At 22.4% G+C, this 20,220-nt stretch overlaps 4 protein-coding genes across 4 annotated transcripts; 1 reads left to right on the top strand and 3 right to left on the bottom strand.

Moving 5' to 3' along the window:
• Positions 1-215: 215 nt before the first annotated feature.
• Positions 216-6,266, bottom strand: PVVCY_0903950 (conserved Plasmodium protein, unknown function; the record flags this gene model as incomplete). Its single annotated transcript, XM_008626730.1, has 1 exon — positions 216-6,266. One exon carries the CDS (start codon positions 6,264-6,266, stop codon positions 216-218), a length of 6,051 nt encoding a protein of 2,016 aa, XP_008624952.1.
• A 1,221-nt stretch (positions 6,267-7,487) lies between these two features.
• PVVCY_0903940 (conserved Plasmodium protein, unknown function) lies at positions 7,488-9,839 on the bottom strand (the record flags this gene model as incomplete). The annotated part of the gene is made up of 1 exon (XM_008626729.2): positions 7,488-9,839. One exon carries the CDS (start codon positions 9,837-9,839, stop codon positions 7,488-7,490), a length of 2,352 nt encoding a protein of 783 aa, XP_008624951.2.
• Positions 9,840-11,684: 1,845 nt separating this feature from the next.
• Positions 11,685-17,505, top strand: PVVCY_0903930 (conserved Plasmodium protein, unknown function; the record flags this gene model as incomplete). Its single annotated transcript, XM_008626728.2, has 6 exons — positions 11,685-12,146; positions 12,261-12,461; positions 12,576-13,248; positions 13,335-15,905; positions 16,006-17,302; positions 17,481-17,505. The coding sequence occupies 6 exons, from the start codon at positions 11,685-11,687 to the stop codon at positions 17,503-17,505; spliced, it is 5,229 nt and encodes a 1,742-aa protein (XP_008624950.2).
• A 459-nt stretch (positions 17,506-17,964) lies between these two features.
• Positions 17,965-20,019, bottom strand: PVVCY_0903920 (conserved Plasmodium protein, unknown function; the record flags this gene model as incomplete). Its single annotated transcript, XM_008626727.1, has 1 exon — positions 17,965-20,019. The coding sequence occupies one exon, from the start codon at positions 20,017-20,019 to the stop codon at positions 17,965-17,967; it is 2,055 nt and encodes a 684-aa protein (XP_008624949.1).
• Positions 20,020-20,220: the final 201 nt, after the last annotated feature.

Below are 20,220 nucleotides of genomic sequence, written 5' to 3'. Positions count from 1 at the left end.
AAAAAAAAATAATAAGTTATATATGTGTGTGAATAAAAATATGTGTAAACTATTTAGTGTTGTTTTAATTTACTAATACTAGCAATTGAAATATTTAATTTATAATAAAAAGATATGTGTCTTTATTATGCTTATACATATAATGGTAAATTTTTATGTACTAATAACATTCGCAATAAGTACTTTATATTTTTATCATTTTTTTAATTAATTAATTATATATTTTTATATGAAGGGCATGAATTTGGTACTGCATAGCTACTCATACTTTTTACTAAACTTGGGTTATTCACTTTATTATCTCCAATTATATATGCTTGACCATTTTCATAAAAAAAATATTTATTATTCGAAAATTTGTCAGTATTTAATTTTTCCAAGTCATTACTAATAGGATTATTATTCTTTATGTTATTATTTGCGCTGCTATTCGGATTCTGAGTTATTATTACGGGATATGTGCCAAACTTTCTAAAATCTTGAGGATGTGTTTGTTGAATTGGTTGGTTAGTGCCTGCAATAATTCCCATTTTATTGTTATCAATTATATTTGGTACTTGATTATTATATATAGGAATATTCATATTTTGAGTTCCTATATTGGGAACACTAAATGCTTTATTATTATAATATGCAGAATAAAAATTACGACCATAGTTAGGATTTATTGGCTCAGATATTGCTTGTGTTTGATTTATCATTGGATTCTTTATTACATTTCTATTCATCATGTAACAATTATTTATATTATCATAAATTATGTTATTCTTGTTATTGTGAATGTTACTAACTTCATTTGTATTTACAATTTTTCCCTGTCCAAAATAGTTTGTATTTTTGTTAGTATTCAAATTATCGTAACTAGCCATACCATTGTTTCCCATATTTTGTTCATATATTATATTATTACCATGATTATATAAAATTTCATTTTTTTTTTCTTCAATTTCTGGATTTGAATAAGTATGTTTTATTATATCCTTTGTGCCATTTTCTTGAAACGAATTATTTTGTTCAAAAGGTAAGACACAACTTTTAGGAGCATCAATTTTATTATTCATTGGTATAAACTTTCTATTTATTGAATTATTATTTATAATTGGTATATTATTTAAAGGACTATTTTTATTTTGTAAATTTTCAGTACTAGTACCATTATTACTTATGCACATATTGCTTTGATGATTTATAGCATTTGTAAAACTTTTATCATTGTTTAAATTAGGAGAAGGTTTTTTAAATGTATCTTCTTTATCCTTTTCATATGTATCATGCTTTGTAATAACTTCAGTAATAACCTTTTTGGAACTTACTTGAATGCTTGGTAACTTTCTCAAATTATTATCATTATTATTATTTGATAAATAGTAATTTAATTCTTCCCTCATATATTCATTGGCTTTATTCAAACCTATAACACCATTTATAGGCCCCATCTGAAAATTGCTTATTCCGCGTTCTACATTATTATTTTCACATGGCATAGACATATTTTTTAAAACTGCATGATCAGTTGGGGTATTACCACTATTATTTGTTTCTGACAAATTTTCTTTATACTTATTATTATACAAGCATTTGTCTTTTATATCATCGGAAGTAAGGCAATTATTATATCCACCATTTTTATGCTCACCACCTTCAAAAGTTATTGGTAAAACTTCATTTTCTGAACATTTTGATTCCAGTTTTATAGACGGTTTATTAGGTACTACTTGATTATCCATATTTCGTAAAGAATTATTATCTTGGCATTTTTCTAAATCCTTTTCATTATTATTTTCATTTTGTCTACAATTTTTATCTATAATATAACTCCCATTGATATTTATTTCTTTACTTACGGTTTTCTCTTTGCTTTTACTTCTTATCCTATTAAAACTGTTCGAAATTTGTGAGGATCTTGATTTTTGTTTTTGAACATTTAAATCAGTGCATATGTTACCCTCATTTTCACTATTAGAATAGTATGTCATATTTGTTTCTCTATTTTTTTTATTTGAATTATATAATTGTTCCTTTTCAAATTCGTTTGTTTTATTTCGATTTGATATAACTGATTCTTTATGAACATCATTTGAATTTAAGTCTGTTTTATTTATTTTTTCATTCATTGATTTTGTCCTTTTTATAGATCTATTGCTTTTACTATTTTTGTCGGAATAATTGGATAATCTAATCTTAGAAAAGTTTTCATCCCTTTTTGAATGTCGTCTTTTTGATTTTTCTGAATCTGATATATCAGTATAATATATTATTTTCTCTTCATTTATTTTACTTGATATTTTTTCCCCACCATTTTTACTATTATCATCTTTATATGAAATAGTAGTGTAATTTTTGCTTGATCGATTTTTTTTACTATATAAATCTATATATTCATTATTTTTTTGAAATGAATTTTCATTTTCTGCACACGTCATACTCCCCATTTTTGAAGAACTGATTTTATCATATTTATTTTTATAACTTTTACAATCTTGATTATTGCTATCTAAGTAGTGACTATTTTCTACGAATCGACTAAGATCCCTTCTTCTTTGCTTTTTTTTATTCTTCTTATTAGAATCAGAATCAAATGTTTTATCTTTTTTGTATTTTATATTTATATCTATATCATTTGTTATTTGTTTATCTTCCAAACACATTATATTACAACTATTGCTATTATTGCTATTTATATGGTTAGAGCTTACATAATTTTTACTTCGATTTCTTGAACTTTTTTTGGATATTCCTCTATCATAAATACTATTTTCATGCATACTTTTATTCTCTACTTTATTTGAATTTTCTACTGACTTATAATTAGCATTAGATATGTTTTTTTTGCCATTATATTCATAAAAATTTTCATGTCTTGATTTTACTGCTTCATTTTTTACATCATACATACTTTTTAAATTTCTTCTTGGCTTATTTTTATAATCGTAGTAGATACTATCATTGGGACTATTATGGGATGATTCACAAACTGATTTGATATTCTTTTCCTTACTCATATAATTTATATTTAAATTTGAACACATCTTAGATCTATCTTTTTGAATATTATCAATGGTACTATGCTTATTACTTGTAGTTACTGGATTAAAGTTCATACTATCTTGTCTATTCAAATGGCTCATTTTTTTATTTGTATTTTTATACTCTCTTCTAGATGACTGAAATTCTTTGCTACTAGTTTTATTTTGTTTATTTTCTTCATGGTCGTCGTCCAAAATATTTGATACATATATATTCCTTTTTTCATTAATATAATTTGAACTAATCCCTTTCATCCCTATTTTGGATTTTTTCAAACTATTTTTACTCTTAAAACTGTTTTCATTTTTTCCTGGCTTTTTATATTCATATTCACTATTTTCAGAACTATTTGATATATTTCTTTTATATATTTCGTCTACTGATTTAATTGCCCTACAAGCTGTACCACTTCGTTTACAACAATTTTTATAATAAGTATTATTACTATGTAGTTTGCTTTGCTTTTTTTTATTCCGTTTAGAATCACCACTATAATGTGAAGAATATCTGATTTCCTTTTTTTCTTTATACTTAGGCACATTGTCATAATCCTTATAATTTTCACTATTCATTGATTTATTTTGAATATGCTCATTCTTTTTATACAAATTATAGTTTGATGGAAATCTCCCTTCCCTATAACCTTCTACAACCTTACTAGTTTTATATACTTTCTTTTTTTCATTTGGGAGTAAATTGTTTGTTGATTCTTTATTATATTCACATATTTCATAATTTCGATCGTCATCTTTTTCTACCTCATCAAAACAAGTTAAATGTGTATTACTTGATTTATGAGTAGTATTATTTCTACTTGTTTTTAATATACTATTATCATTGCTTTTACAACGATCATAATTCCCCTTCTTACTCTTATTACTACATTTTGTGTTTGTGTGATATATACTATTATCTATATTTTTTGATCGTGTTTGTCTATATTCATGTTTATTACTTTTTTCATTATTCAAAAAATGATTGTCTTTATCACTATAGATACTTTTACTGTGTCCTTTACTTTGATATTTACTAGATCTGCTTTGTTTAGACGTATGAGATTGTTTTTGGTTTTCTGATTTGTCACTACTTTGATAATCATCATTTTCTATTGGTAATAATTCATTTAAAATAGACCTTTTTGATTTTTGTGATTTTATTTCATCATTTCCTAAAGTTTGGCTATATTTCTTGCATCTCATATCACTACACATATTTCTATAACTTTTTGTGCTTGGACTTAGAGATTTCCCATTTTTGACACTACGATCACATATCATAATTTTCTGACTATTTCTATCATTCCATCTATTTGTATTTAGTTTATTTTGTGAATTTGTTTTTAATTTTCTTTGGCTATGGTTTGTACATTTTTTGCTATTACCCCTATTGATATTATCCGATATAGTATTTGTTTTTAAATTTTTAAACCGTTCATTCATTTCACTGTCATCATCGCTATAATATATATCACTTTCATCTGATCCATCCCTTGTATATATCTTACTATTTGTCAAACTACTATGATTGCTTTTTGAATTTTTTTCTTTTATTTCTTTATAATCCAAAATGTTCAACATTTCTCCTTTAAATATATAGAAATTATTACAATTTTCAATATTATTTAATTTTCTTTTTTCTTTTTTTCCATCCATTTTTAAGGATAATTTGCTATTTTCTCGATTAGATCCATTGTCTATGGTTCTACTAGATCCTGTTGTATTAGACATATGATTATAAATATCATCTTCACTATTAAATGAATTATCTTCATAACTTCGACTTGTATTCTTATCATTGTCAAATCTATTGTATAATGATGAGTCATCTTTCTGTTTGTATAAACATAATTTGTTATTGTCATCCATTTCTTTCCTTTTATTATAAAATAAGGCGCGATTCTCACCTTCTGATTTATTATCTGTATCAAAATGCTCGTTTTCATACTGACTGCTCACCATTGTATCATTTTCTGCACATTCGGATTTTTTGTTTCTATCTATTTTTGTATCAACATCGGCACATTTTATTATCCCATTGATAATATTTTTACGCTTTATAGAAGTATTTTTCGAAGGTTCCCTAAAAGAAATATCACTACTTCCATAATCAGAACAAAGTTCTTCTCCTTCCTTCGTTGCATCGCTATGTCTATTTGTATTTACACTAACCATATTATGTTCATCCTTATTTTCATTCTTTATATTGTCATTTTTTGAAGTGTTGGATGGGATGAATATATGTGTTTTGATTTTTTCATTTCTGTTTTTATTTTTTTTATGATATTTTGATTCATTACTATTATTGCTAGATAAACAACTATCATGATCATAATATTTTTGTTTCGAATCCCTTTTTGAAACTAAACTTCGATTATTTTCTTTATTATCATTGGATATATGTAGCCTTATTTTGTTTGTTTCCTTATTGCTGTTATTATAATTTGTTGGATTACCAAATGAATTATATGTATTACGTCTGTTTAAAGAACACAAACCGATTTTATTTTCATTATGCTCATTCTGTGCATTTTTTCGTTGAGTTATTTTTGTATTATGCAAAGAATGTGTTCGAGGAATTTTGGGGACATTAAAATTATGATCTGGCTTATTTAAACAGTAAAAATTACAAGGTTGAAAATATTTAGATGAATTATTTGCGTTACTCCTTGCAAGAACTTCAAATGGACTAACATTAGATATTTTTATAATAGCTTTATTATTTTTATAAGGCCCTTCATTATTATTACTATTTAAATTTCGTAAACTATTACATCGAATAAATGGCTTTAAATTAATTTTATTAAAATCACTTTTATATAATGTTTCATTTGGAATTCTACGTCTATATAATACATTATTAGTAGGCTCAACATTTAAATATTCATTTAAATAAAATGTAGAATTATATTTAGACGGAATCATACATTTTGTATTATTTTTTCCTCGATTTTTATATGCTTCTTCTATTTTCTGAACAATATTTTTAATAAAACTTTTATCTTTTTTTTCTGTATATATTTTATTATCTGAACTATTACTTCCTATTTTTATTTTTATTCTTTTTTTATTATTGTCTTTCATACTACTATTTATAAAACATGGTGTATTACATTCATCGGAATATGCTACACTATTTTTACTATCGTCGTCATACTTTAAATTATTTGCATTATTAATTTGATTTTCAATCACTAAATTAGTTTTTCCATATATGCCCCTTTCTTTTGTCTTTTTCTCCATTTGGTTTTTAAAAGTAGGTATATATATTTACTTGCTATTTTCTGCTATTATTTTCTACTATTACTTGTGTCATACCATAAAGCCTCACCTATGACCAGGTGCTATATTAGCCCTTACTAACTATTTGATTGTTTTAATTATTTTAATAAATAAAATACGCTTGTGAATATTCCAAAAATAAGTTTAATGGATACAAAGCAAAAACGATAAAGGAAAAACAAAAAACGAAGCAAAATATGTTTTACTACATATCCATATTTCTATACCCACAACATAACAAAAAAAATTTTTATAACTTATTATGAGTATCTTATTTGTATATATATAATCACAAAAAAAAAATAATAACAAACAGGTATTTAATTTTCCTTCCTTTTCGTATAGCAAAGAAATTACGAAAAAAAAGACAATACTTATAAAACGTGAAACAACACAAAACAAAATTTTACAATTGTAAATTATTTGACAAAAAATACTATAATTATGTAAAAAAAAAACAATAAACAAAAAAATTAAACTAAATTTTTACGTCATTTTATAGTTGTAAAAAAATACTTTCATTATATATATTAAATAAAATAATTATTTTACAATAAGTTTAATTTTTTCTAAGAGCATATTTCGAGTCATTAATCCTTACAAGTATGACAATTCAAACGTCTATATATTTTTTTGCACACATTGAAAAATATATACATATTTGAAAAAAAAAAAAATATACATATGTATGTGAACAGAATAATTATTAGTTATGGTAGATTTACATGCTTGAATTAAAAAAACGAAAAAATTATTTATAATTAATTTTTAAATTATTTTTTTGTCTTTTATATTCTACAACATCATAACATAACGCAAAAGTTACAAAAAGAAAGTGCTTATTTAGTTTACATTCAAAATACATTTAATACTATGATTTATTTATAAAAATATTTTCATATTATTATTATTATGGCTTGATAAATTGAGATAATTGCGAATATTTTTTTAATATATTAAAATTAAATTTGAAATTTTCAATATTTTAGTTTATAGTTATTATAAATCAAAAAATATATTAAAACATGTAAAAATTAATGTAGAAAAAAATAAAGAGTACTAAAAAGATGAAACAAAAATATTATAAATAATCAAACGCATAATTTAAAAAATAAAATTACGCACACAATTTGGTATGCTAACTATGTATTTTTCCATTTTTTATTTTTCTTTTGGTTTGCATTAAGACTTGCAAAAATAGTCATCATATTCTTTTTCCAGCTGAAAAGAGTCACACCTTTTTATGTTTTTATGACTATCATTGATTTGAAAATTTCGATTAGCATCGTAGTTTTGAAAGTTTTGAAAGTGTTGCCAATTACAATTTTCACTATTTTCTTTTTCCTCATCAAAGCTACAATATCTTAAATTGTTTTTGCTGTCCATTCCGATTGAGTCTGTATATTCGTTAGATATAGTTCCATTTTCTGAAGAACATTCATTTGTGTTATTTTTAAAATTTTGATCTAAATGTTTATCATAATTTAATTCTTTGGAATTTTCCATTAACTTATTTTCACTACTTACACAAAAATCGCTTTGTGTATTATTATAATTTTTTTTATCATTTTTATATCTACATATTTTTATTTTATTTTTTACATTTGCATTGTTTAGTTGGCTTATATTTTTAGCATAATTATTATTGCATTCACAACTATTACTCTCTTTTTTGTTATTATATTTTTTATAATACTTCATTTGTTTATTATCTGATTCGTGTCTATATACAGAAGACGCATTTCCTGACTCCTCGATACTATTACTATAATTGCTAACAATACTGCTTATATCTCCACTATATTTTCTATAACTATATTTGTTCTTTTTTTTTTTATTTTTTCTAGCATTCGATTTAATTTTAATATTAAAATTTGGTGGTATATTTTTTTTGGTGTACTTATTTTTTTTTCTTATTTCATGAGGGTTTTTTCCATAGCTAGACACTGATTTTGGAAAACTGCTTGTACATGATTCATTTGATTTGTATAAATGGCTCATACTTGATTCTTCTGATTTTTCTCTATCACCCTCAGATAAATCTTCTTGTTCGGTTTTCGGTAATTTATAAAATTCTTCTGATTTTGTTTTTACAGAACTTTCATCAGTTAATAGATTAGATCCATATGGTGATACTGAATTTTTTGTCATTTCTATATGTCTATTTATTCTTTTGTTTGAACAGTTTAGATTCTTTGCTTTTATTCTTACATGTTCGATATTTTGAAAATTATCAGAATCATCACTAGAATTTCTTTTATTTTGTTTTATTATGATTGACTTATTTTTACATTTTTTCAATTTTTTTTTTTCATTTTTTCCTTCATTATTTGATTTACTCTTTCTCAATTTTATCTGAACTCTTTTAGGTTTTGGTTGATCTTCCATTTGTTTGTCATTTTTCGATATTTTTGCAAAAAAGCCAAAAGTATCATCTAAGTTTGAATTTTTTTTATCTGAAATAAGAACATTGGCTTTACCTATACTTAATCCATCTTTTACTTCTCCGCTTTTTTTGGAAAACTTATTATTATTTAATGTGTTTTGATACCCATCTTGTATGTATGGATATTTTGATACCTTTATTATAGCACGAGGATTTGATTTATTTATTCGATCTTTCTCTTTCTTATATGATTGCATAAAACCAGTAATAGGTCTTAAGTTTAGTTTGTGAAAATCACTAACTGGATCTGTTTTAATATTTAATGAATTTTTACTTCTAAAATAACTTATATTTGTTGCTGGTGTATATAAATATTCGTTAGGTAAAAATTTATTAAAATATTTATTTGTAGATATTGTTGATGATATATTTTTACAATTATTTCGATTTTTATAATATTTTTCTTTAATATTTTCTTTACATTTTTCAATATTAGAAAATAGTTTAAATTTTTTTCCTAAATTCCACCATCCTATTTTTAATTGGTAATTATTATTTCTATAACTTATACATGGTACTGTTCTTTCTTCAGGTCTATTTATTGTAGTTTTAATTTTTATTTTTCGAACATGTTTATTGTTATCTATCATGTCTATATTATTATTTTCCTCCTCAATCAATGTCTTATTATTTCCTCTTATGTTTACATTCACAATTTTATTATCTCCTAATACTTTTTTATTTTTTTTTTTTATCCCATTTTGATTTTCATCATAATTTGTATAATTGTCTTTTATTTGTTTAGTACCACATTTCTTTCTTTTTATAAAATTCCCATTATTTTCTTTTATATCTCTATTATTATAATTTATATTTTTATCTTGATCATAATGTGTATTAATACAAACTTTAGTATATGGGTCAGTAATATAATTATTATTATTTTTTAAGGATGACTCTAAAGAAGTTATATTATTTTTTTTTCGTCTCCCTACATTTGCATTTTTTCTATGAAAGTTTTTTTTGTTATTCAAAATATTAAGATTAACATTGATATTATTTGGCTTTTTTTTATTATTTTTCTTTTTTTTTATCAACCCTTCTGATTCTATATCCTCTTCTTCTTCATTGTCTATTTTCATTTCCATCGAATGTGTCTATACCTCTACTCTTTTATTTGTTTCTTTTTAAAAGTTTGGATGATATCACTTTTTACTTTATATGCTTATCTTCTAGTTTACATTCCCAAAGGTAACACCAAATTATTCTCAATTTTTTTTTTGTATTTTATTTGCAATATCTTTTAAGTTGTAAATATCGTGATAAGGTATTTTTTTTCTTATAAAATAAAAAGTATATATATATGTCTATTTTTGTTTGTAATTATAAAAATATATAGTGATAATTTTTTATTCTATTGCTAAATAGGGAAAAATATTTGGAGTCATTCTTTCTTTTTTTTCAAGCAAATTAATAATTTTTTGAAAATTATTTATGGTATTCTTTTTTAATTTTTTCCTTTTACTTAAATTTTAATAAATTTGTTTTTTTTTTAATTTTTTAAATATATATAAATAATAACCTTTTTTTAATATGTATTTTTTTTATTATATGCTTTTCATTTTTTTCTTTTTTTTTTACCGTTGTGGAATAGTTGCACACAATTTTTTATTGAGCATTTACAATTTTCCTTCATTATGTTTCAAATTTTGTGTATTTTCTTTCCATTTTTTATTTACATACTATTTATAAATATTATTATTTTCTTTCTTTTTTCTACAAATAATTATTCTTATATTCATTCCTTTTTTTTTTACAATTTTAACTATCATAAGTTTTTATATAGCGAACAAAAATAATATCACTTGTATTGTGTATTTCAGGAACAGTGGATACAAATTGTTTTCATTTTTATTTTCAAAAAGGATATATATATATTTTAAATAATTAATTTTACATTTTTATTATTTTTATTTATAATATGTTTGTATATTTATCTTCTCATGATTATGTCCATTTTTTATTATCATCCCACACAAGCACAAAAAGGAATAGTTTTGGGGGTTAAGCACAAATTTTAAAACAAAATTATCATAATTGTCTTCAAATTTTAGGTATATTCTCCCTTTATGCTACCACCCAGTGTAATATTTTTTTTCTGTTTTTTGTTGTATTTCCTAAGTTAATATAATCATTAATATGCTTACAATTTTTATAACCCTTATTAAAATGTGTTGATGATTCAAGATCGTATATCTTCATTTTTATATTTCATATTTGATTAAACAATATTTTCATTCTCTTTATTGTATATATAGATTGTACTAGTATCAATATACGTCCTTATCTTATCAAAATATTTATTGCCATTGTTTTATGACCCATTTTCGACGTATTAAAAAATAGCTATATTATAGCCGATATTATTATTTATTAATTTCCTGCACAAATTTAACAATATTTCAAATATACATATACATTCATTATCTTTGTAAAGCCATTTTCCAAAAATTTATGTATGTAGAGAAAGAAGAAGTGAATATATAAAATGTGTAACTCACTACTTTTTTATTTTTACAATTATTACTAAATTTTATTACACATAACAAAATGCTAATTTTTATAATTTAATAAACTGTTTTTTTTTAAATTTCTAAAATGAAAAATGTTCCGATCCAACAATTATAAGCAGCAACTGCAAAAGTAGCCAAAGCACTATGCCACAAAATTGGATATATACCAGGGCCAAAAAAATGAAGAAAAAAATGAAGAAAAAATGAAGAAAAAATTAATAAATAAAAAAAATAAATGATATACCCCCATTAATATAAAATATAAATATACACTTATGTTAAGCATAATTTTTTACTGATTGAGATATAGAAGATATGTGTTTGACTATACATTTTTACAAATATTCATATGGAGAAAAGAAAAAATACAAATAGCAATGATGATAAACCTTTCAAATATGTAAACACTTTTTATAACTAATGATTAAAAAAATTTTAAAAAACATAAATACTTCAAATGAAGAAAAAGATGACAACTTTAGTCATAGTCAAAATATTATAAATTTGATAGAAGAAATAATTAAGAATGAAAATGATTATTGGAAATATGTGAACATACTTGATGAATTAACAACGTTGTGTTATGAGGATCCATTTGATTTTAGGAAGTCTCTTTTTTCAAAAAATGAGGAAAAAACAAAGGAAAACAAATTAATTATCGACAAAATTATAGATCGTATATTGATTGTTTTAGAAAAGTATGAAGATTCTAGAAATACATTTATATATGCAATTTCAAAACTAATATTTATTAATGATTATAATTTTAACATAAAAATATTAAACATATTATGTAATTTAGCTCTAAATGATGAATATAAAATAGCTATTTGTTCTGCTTTAGAGGAAATAGTCACATCGGCTATCCTCAATTCATCAGAGGTAAATACATGTTTATGCATATGTGTTACACCTTTTTCAATGTAATACCTATTTTTATTTCTTCTGCTTTATTATTATTTATTTTGTTTGATCTATTTTTCCTTCCTTTTTTAGAAGCAAACCATAGATAATATATTTATCGGTCTGAATTCACTACCACAAAACAAAACCATAGCAAATTGCTTTAAAAAATGTATATATAAAATTGTGAGAATATTAAAAAGCTCATTTAATGAAAATATTTTGAAACTTTTATCAGTTTGTACTTTAGATAAGGAAATATGTTTAATAGCCTATGATGAGGGACTCTTAAAGGTTAGATTTTTTTTTTCAACATTTTTTAACTCTTTTAAATGGGTATAGCGGTATATACCTATCATTGTAATTGTATTACTTCACACACATTATGCATTCTTTTTTTTTTCGTAGATTCTTATCCAAGAAATAAAAAAATACGAAGACGACGATTTTGATGATATCCCAGATTATCTCAAAGATGTCTATCAGATTGTCTGCAATTTATGTGGAAACCATTTTAAACACTGTGAAGTTATTATAAATGAAAAATTACATATAATGTTATATTTTAAAAAAATAAAAGAAATAGTAAATATAGGTGAAATAGATATATCTCAAAATAAATCTATATATTCGAATTTAATAATTTTAACATTAAATAATATTTGTAGTTATAGCAAAGAAACATTAATCGAGCTTTGTAACACTATGCATATTATTGATTTATTTTTAATTGCAATTAAAATGGATATAAATAATCCTTATTATTTAAGTGCAAGTCTAGAAGGCTTATTATTAATTTTAAAAAATAAAGAAACATATAATAATAATATTGAATATATATTACAAAATACAAATAATTTAAAAATATTAATGCCATTATTATTTGGAAATAAATATAATAATATATTAAACCATTTTAAACATTCAGATGATAATATAGAGAATTATTTATTTGAGATTGTCAAATCAATTTTAGATATCATTGCTTTTTTTTTTCAAAAAGAATTGGATAAATATTCTATAAAAGTAAAAAAAGAATTCAGAAACAGTAACATAAATCACTATTTATTTGCATGTCTGGGTAAGTTCATTTTGTTATTCTACATTCTACACAATTTTCTTTACACCCTTGTTAAACTTTTCTACTATTCTATTTTCCCTTTTTAGAGAAAAAGAATGAAAGTATAATAATTCGTATGTTCAAATTTATTTATCAGTTATCTTTTGAAGATTATAAATTTGTAGAGATAAATAAAATATTTTACATTTTGAATGAAAAGAATATCACTATAAATACTAAATGGAGAGAAATATATTATTATTGTATAAAAATATATATAAAAATAATCATAAATGAAAAAATTAAAACTATTATTGATGATTATAATTTTAAAGAAATAATTATTAACATATTTCGGATTGTCAACGAATTTTTATTACACGATTTGATATTACAAAGAAAAGAAAATTTCTCACTTTTTAAAAATGACATCAATGATGATACAGGAATGTCTATAGGAATTAGTACATACACATTAAATCAAAATGAAAATTTGACTTATACTTACGAGACAGAAGTTATTGATTTAAGCAAGGTAACAGTGGAATTGTTATGTATATGCTCAAAATATATTGAATTACGAGTTTTTATGAGAAATCCAACCATATCTTACTATTTAAATAATATTTTAGTGAATGAAGATAATTTATATAGTGAAGAAAATATAAATTATGATATTTTAATTGAAAGAACTTGGCCTTGTGATATGGAAAACATATTTAAAATATTAATGAAAAATAATGTATTACAAAATAAAAAAATTTATCTTCGACTTTTAATTAATATGGCCGACATATTTAGTGGATATTTTTATCAATTTAAAACTTGTAATAATATGAATATATTTGATTTATGTAATCTTGAAGATAAACATTGGGATAAAAAAAATATATTAAAATATTTTTTCTTAATGACTGATATAGATCGAAAAGATTGTAAAGAACAATTGTCTATTTTTTTAAATCAATATATAGGAAATTTATTTTCCTTACTAACTATTTTTATTGAGCATGATATTTTTTCAGATTTAAAAAAAGAACAACAAGAACAATATTTTCCTGGAGTTTTAAAATATTACAAATTAGAATATGAAAAAAAAATATCTAAATTACGATTAAAAGAAAAAAAAATAAAAAATCTCATTACTAATTTTAAGGATGAAGAAAAAGACAAAAATAGTCAATACAAAGATTTGGCTCTACAATTACAAAATGTTTATCAAAAAAAAAAAAAAATTTTTTTACAATTATCACAAACTAATTTTACAAAAGCATTTGATATATCATTAGTTGACAATGAAATAGAATCTAATTTGGATAATATGTTTGAAATCCCTAAACCCAAAAAAAAAAAAATGAAAAGTCTCAAAAAAGAGCAATACATGGATTTTACTAATGATGGAAAAGTACTACAAAAAGGGTTGTCTGAAAAAGGTGAAATAAAAGACACAAATAAAAATGCCAATAATCAAAATAACGCGAGCAATGATAATATGATTGAGAATGGTGCACTATCAAATCAGGTTAGCACAGATGAAAATAACGTTTTAAAAAAATTGTCTAACGGTGCAAAAAATGCCATTTCTCATAGTATAAACAAGAAATATAACAACACAGAAAATTCATTAAGCTTTATTAATGATGAAAGTATAGACACAGATTTTGAGTCATCGTCTACTTCATCCGTATCATCTGATCCTAATGTAACTGTACTAGATAAAATATCAGCTGAACTGTTAAATTTTAATAAAGAAGGAATGTATAAGCCCAAATTAAAAGGCTTTAACATTCTTTTATTTAACAAAAGGGGGCTATTTGCTAACAGTAACAAAGGGGAAATTAATGAAGCATATATTTTAGATTGTGTATTTAGAATATTTTACAGTATCATTATTAATAATATAGACAATGAATTTTATACAAAAGTAGAAACATTTTTATTAAAAATTAATGTTTTAAAAGCTTTTATAAATCTTTTAAATCAATGCTCATTTTACGATTGTAATGTTTATGCACATTTTTTTCGTTTATATAATGAAGTATTAAAAAAAAATGTAAGAGCAATTGAATCAATGGATATGTTAATTTTTTATAATATATTTTGTTATTATTTAAAATTGATATCTAAAGAATTTATTAAAAAGCTTAGGAATGATGAATATAATATGCCAGATAAATATCAATATTTTTTTTCAGAACTAAGTCAGCTATTTTATTATTTTACTCAAAAAATTATATATATACAATTTTCACAATATAATGAAATACAAAAATGGTGTGTTGATTGTTCTTTATATAATTTTTTTTATAAAAATAATATTTTATTATTACTTTATTTATTTATCTATATAAATAATATACATCATGGATCAGAATATAAATCATATATATATCACAAACAAAATTTTAATTATATACACACTATTTTTTTCTACACTTTACATACGATTTCTTACTTAATGTGTTTTTCACACAATCTCAAATATTTTATTTTATATTTTATAAATTATAAAAAATATATTCACAAAATATTATTTAGGAAATCCCTTATTCATTCTATATTCTTTTATTACAAACTCATATATTTGAGAATACTTTTACAAAATTATTTATCTCAAAAAAATAAGAAGCCCACACAGATTTATCATATATCCCCAGTCATATATATCCGGAATAATGGTAAGCCAATAATTCTATTCAATATTTTTATCTATACCTATTTAGTCAGACTATTATATATTCACATTTTTCTTTTCTTAATTTTTTTCGTTATTTACAGCTATAGAGTGGTATTTTCTTGCTATTGGATTTGATAAATATTATTTAGTCTTTATTCCAGATCATTTTGAAAGTAATCTAATCGATTGTAAAGATACAAAGTTGGTTATTCATTCTGAGAAAAAATATAAAGACATAACAAGAATTTGTATTAGCAAAATAAATGACAACTTTTTTGTTTTGGGTAATATATGCTTTGATAAACATACACCATATGAATCATATGACATATTTATTAGTATAAATAAATATTATAGAGATGAGATTATATTATATTCTCAATTTTTATCTGGTTCCAACTATGAAACGAGAGTAGATATAATCCAAGATACTATAATTATAAATAATTTAAAAAATTATATGAATGTCCATAATATTATTATAACATCCTTTGCCTATAAAGAAATAAATGAAGAAGTATATGAAAAAAATAAGAAAGATAAAATAAAAAAAAGACAAGACAATTTAGATAGCTCTAAAAGTATATATGAATATGAAAGTTCAGAAGAATATGATGACACAAATGCTTCGAATTATTCTGACTCTCTAAATAAGTTGGAGGAATCGGATAATTCAGATACACAATCTAATAATGAAGAAGAGTGTAATATATTCAGAACAAATACATCAAGCAATAATAAAAAAAAAAAAATATTATTATTTTTTGTTTTAACGAAAAATCATTTATATGTATTTAAATTAGATTTTAAAAATTGGATATTTTTAAGTCCATTTATTGATGAAGAAAAAAATGATATAAAACTTTATGTTGAATCAGATAAAGATAGTGATGAAGAATATCAAAATAATCTGATTTTTATAAATAATAAAATATTTTTAAACAATTTCATAGGAATGACAACTAATATTATTAATGATGAAAATCAAATATTTGCTAGAAAATCTGCAATTACAAATTCTGTCAAAAATATATATCTTCACTCTAACTCAGATTGTACTAACGAACAAGTATTATCAACAAATTTTACAACATCACTAGCTACAACAGATAATCAGAGTATAAATCCAACTGAAACAAACAATTCAAACATTTATAATAATAAAAGATATATATTTGCAAATCAGTATTTTTTAAATATAAAACATAAATATAATAATGAATATTTAAGCATGATCAAGTTTATTAATAATTCTGATCCCATTATTTCTCTTATTTATAAAAACGAGCATAAAAAATCGAAGGAAAAAAAAATTAAAATAATCATGTTTGACGATTATACTCGAGAACTTTGGAAAAGGTCTTTAGCTTATTCCTTAAACATCCAAATGACGTCATCGTAAGAGACATAAATCGATCAATAAGCATGCATAAATAAATATATATATATACATCCTAACGTATGTTGTGACCATTGCTTATGGTTTTGTTCTCGTTTTTTATATTTCTATAGATATACATATAAAATAGTATATCAAAATAAATAACTTCATCAATTTTATTTTATACTTTCATAGGGAATGGCGTAGAACGTGGAAATAGCAGGATTACCCCCCAAATTTAGAATGCATGCCATAATTCATGCCGCTAGCTTGTTTTATTTTTTAATTTTTATTTTTTAATTTTATAACTTGTTTGTATTTTACATTTTCAATTATTGAGTCATATCACAGAATATGACATATTAATAAATTCTCACTTTCGAAAAAAATTAAAAAAAAATATTAATCGTAAATGTATATATGTGAATAATAAATTGGGTAAATTTGCATAAAAGTAACTTAAAAAAAATTAAAAATACAGTATATGAAAAAGTGAAAAAGCATAGGATAATATTACACAAAGGTTTACTTGAAGTAAAAACAAAAAAACAAATAAAAAAATCATATCATATAGTTATTAAAAACAAATAAAAATAATTCGAATAAAATATGGTTAAAAAATTAGTGTGTATGCACATAGAAATGTTTATCCGCATTCTATTGTACATAGTAAGCCTATTCAATCCTTTAAATTATCCATGGAATCTCTTAGTTTAACTAAACAGTCATTATTGTCATTAATTAGAGAAGATAATTCCAAAATCTGAGAATTAACTAAAATTAATTCTTGTCCAAACATCCTCATTACTTTGTCTGATGTTTTGGATGCTTCATCAATATTTTTATTATCTAAACCTTTTAATGTTTCCTTAGACGGATTTATAAATAAGGATTTTATAATTTCATTGTTTAATGCCTTTTTATGTTCATTATTAATACTTGGCATTTTTAAAATAAAATTTAATGGAACAAAATTAGATAATTCATTAGATAATAATGTATGAGCTTTATTTGTTATATTTTTTATATTTATTTCAATTTTTTTTTGAGGACTTTTTTGTAAAGCTATTAATTGATCACATATAAATTTACTATATATATTTCTTTCATTCCATATTGATATACATCGATAAAATTTATTTATCATTTCAATATTTTTTACATCTTCTGTTAATATATATCTTAATATTGGTATAACGAAAATTTCTAACCCTTTATTAGCTATATACATATATTTATCAAAATTATTTCGATAATTATTTCGCAACTCTTGAATTAAATGATTATAAACATAAAATATTGCAATTTTAGAATTTAATAATATTGTATTATCAAGAAATACTTCACTCATAACTTCAAATAATTTATCAGGAGGATCAGAAAAATGTTTTATATAACAACAAACTCTTTCAATATCAACTTGTAAAGTATTTAATATTTTTAATGATTCTTTAATTTGAGTTTCTGGAAAAATATTATCATTTAAATTTATTCTGTTATCAAATTTTATTTGATCATTATTTTGGTCATATATATTTCGATTGTTAAAGTTGTCATGTCTTGTTACTTTATCCTCCATATTACTACTACTATCACTATGCTCATCATTAGAAAATGCTGATTCTTGAAAAAATGCATTTCCTTTAGAACCATACATATTATGCATTCCTCTTGAAGTAGTTCTATCCATATTTTTATGTTCTATTTGTTGATTATATCCTGACATGTAATTATTTACATGCCCATCATTTATTCTATTGTTAATTACTACATTTGTATGATTAAAATAGCTATTTTGTTCTAAATTATTTTTTGAAAAATTTGAGTTTCGATTTTCTACATCACTATTATTATCACTAATACTACTGTTGCTATCTTTAACACTCCCTGATGTTTTAAATGGAATTGTTCTTAAAAAAGATAATGTGTTTAAGACACTATCGTTAGAACTTTTATTTTGAGACTCCACATTCAAAGATGTTCCATCATTTTGATCAACATTATTTAGTTCATTATTATTTGGATTATCATCTGATATATCGTTATTTTTATCATTTTCATTTGCATTCGATGCATTAAATAATAAATTGTGAAGATCTCTATGTAAATTACTTAATTCTATATTTATATTTTCTTGTTTTGTTTTATTCATATTAGTACCGCTAGTGTAGTTGTCATAATATGTTTCATCATAATTATTTTTATAATCTTCATTTATGTCATTGTAAATTTTATCTTCACCAAAAGAAAAATTCTCATCATAATTATTCCAATTATTATTATTATCAAAATTGTTTGAATTATAATTATTATTGTTGTATAACTTTTGTTTGAAGTGCTTTTCTGGTCTTATATATTTTTTATGAGGATGAGCATAATTTTTTGATTTATTATTTTTGTCATTTATTATTCCTTTTTTATAAGATGGACGAGTATAATCATTATTTTTATTATTCCGTCTATCTATTGTTTTATTATTTATTTCATTATTACTGTTTTTTTTTGCATTTTGTGAAAAATATAAGCCATTTTGTTTGTTTGAATAAAATTTATTATTAAATCTATTATTTCCATGTGATCTATTATTATGATATGGCAATTTGTTATATCCTTCACCTTCTTCATTATTACCATATCGTTTGTTACTACCTCTATTATAATTATAATTTTTCAAATTATGTTCATTTTTTTTATTATCTTTATCATCATTCCCAAATGGTTTCTCATATTTCATTTTATATCCTTTTTTCCCTACACCTTTTTATATATTTATACATATAAGCACCAAAGCCAAAAAATAGAAAGACGTTTACTATGCCCAATCTATTTTTAATATATATCTATGTAGTTTATACTTCTTCGAAAACTTGTGTGTGGAATTTTTTTTTTTAATTCATATATAATTGAATGTTAATATGCTTATTTATTTTCCTTT

This window comes from Plasmodium vinckei, assembly GCF_900681995.1.
Source record: "Plasmodium vinckei vinckei genome assembly, chromosome: PVVCY_09".
NCBI lineage: Eukaryota > Apicomplexa > Aconoidasida > Haemosporida > Plasmodiidae > Plasmodium > Plasmodium vinckei.
The sequence above is the reverse complement of the archived record's forward strand: the minus strand, read 5'-3'. Positions and strand labels throughout refer to the sequence as shown.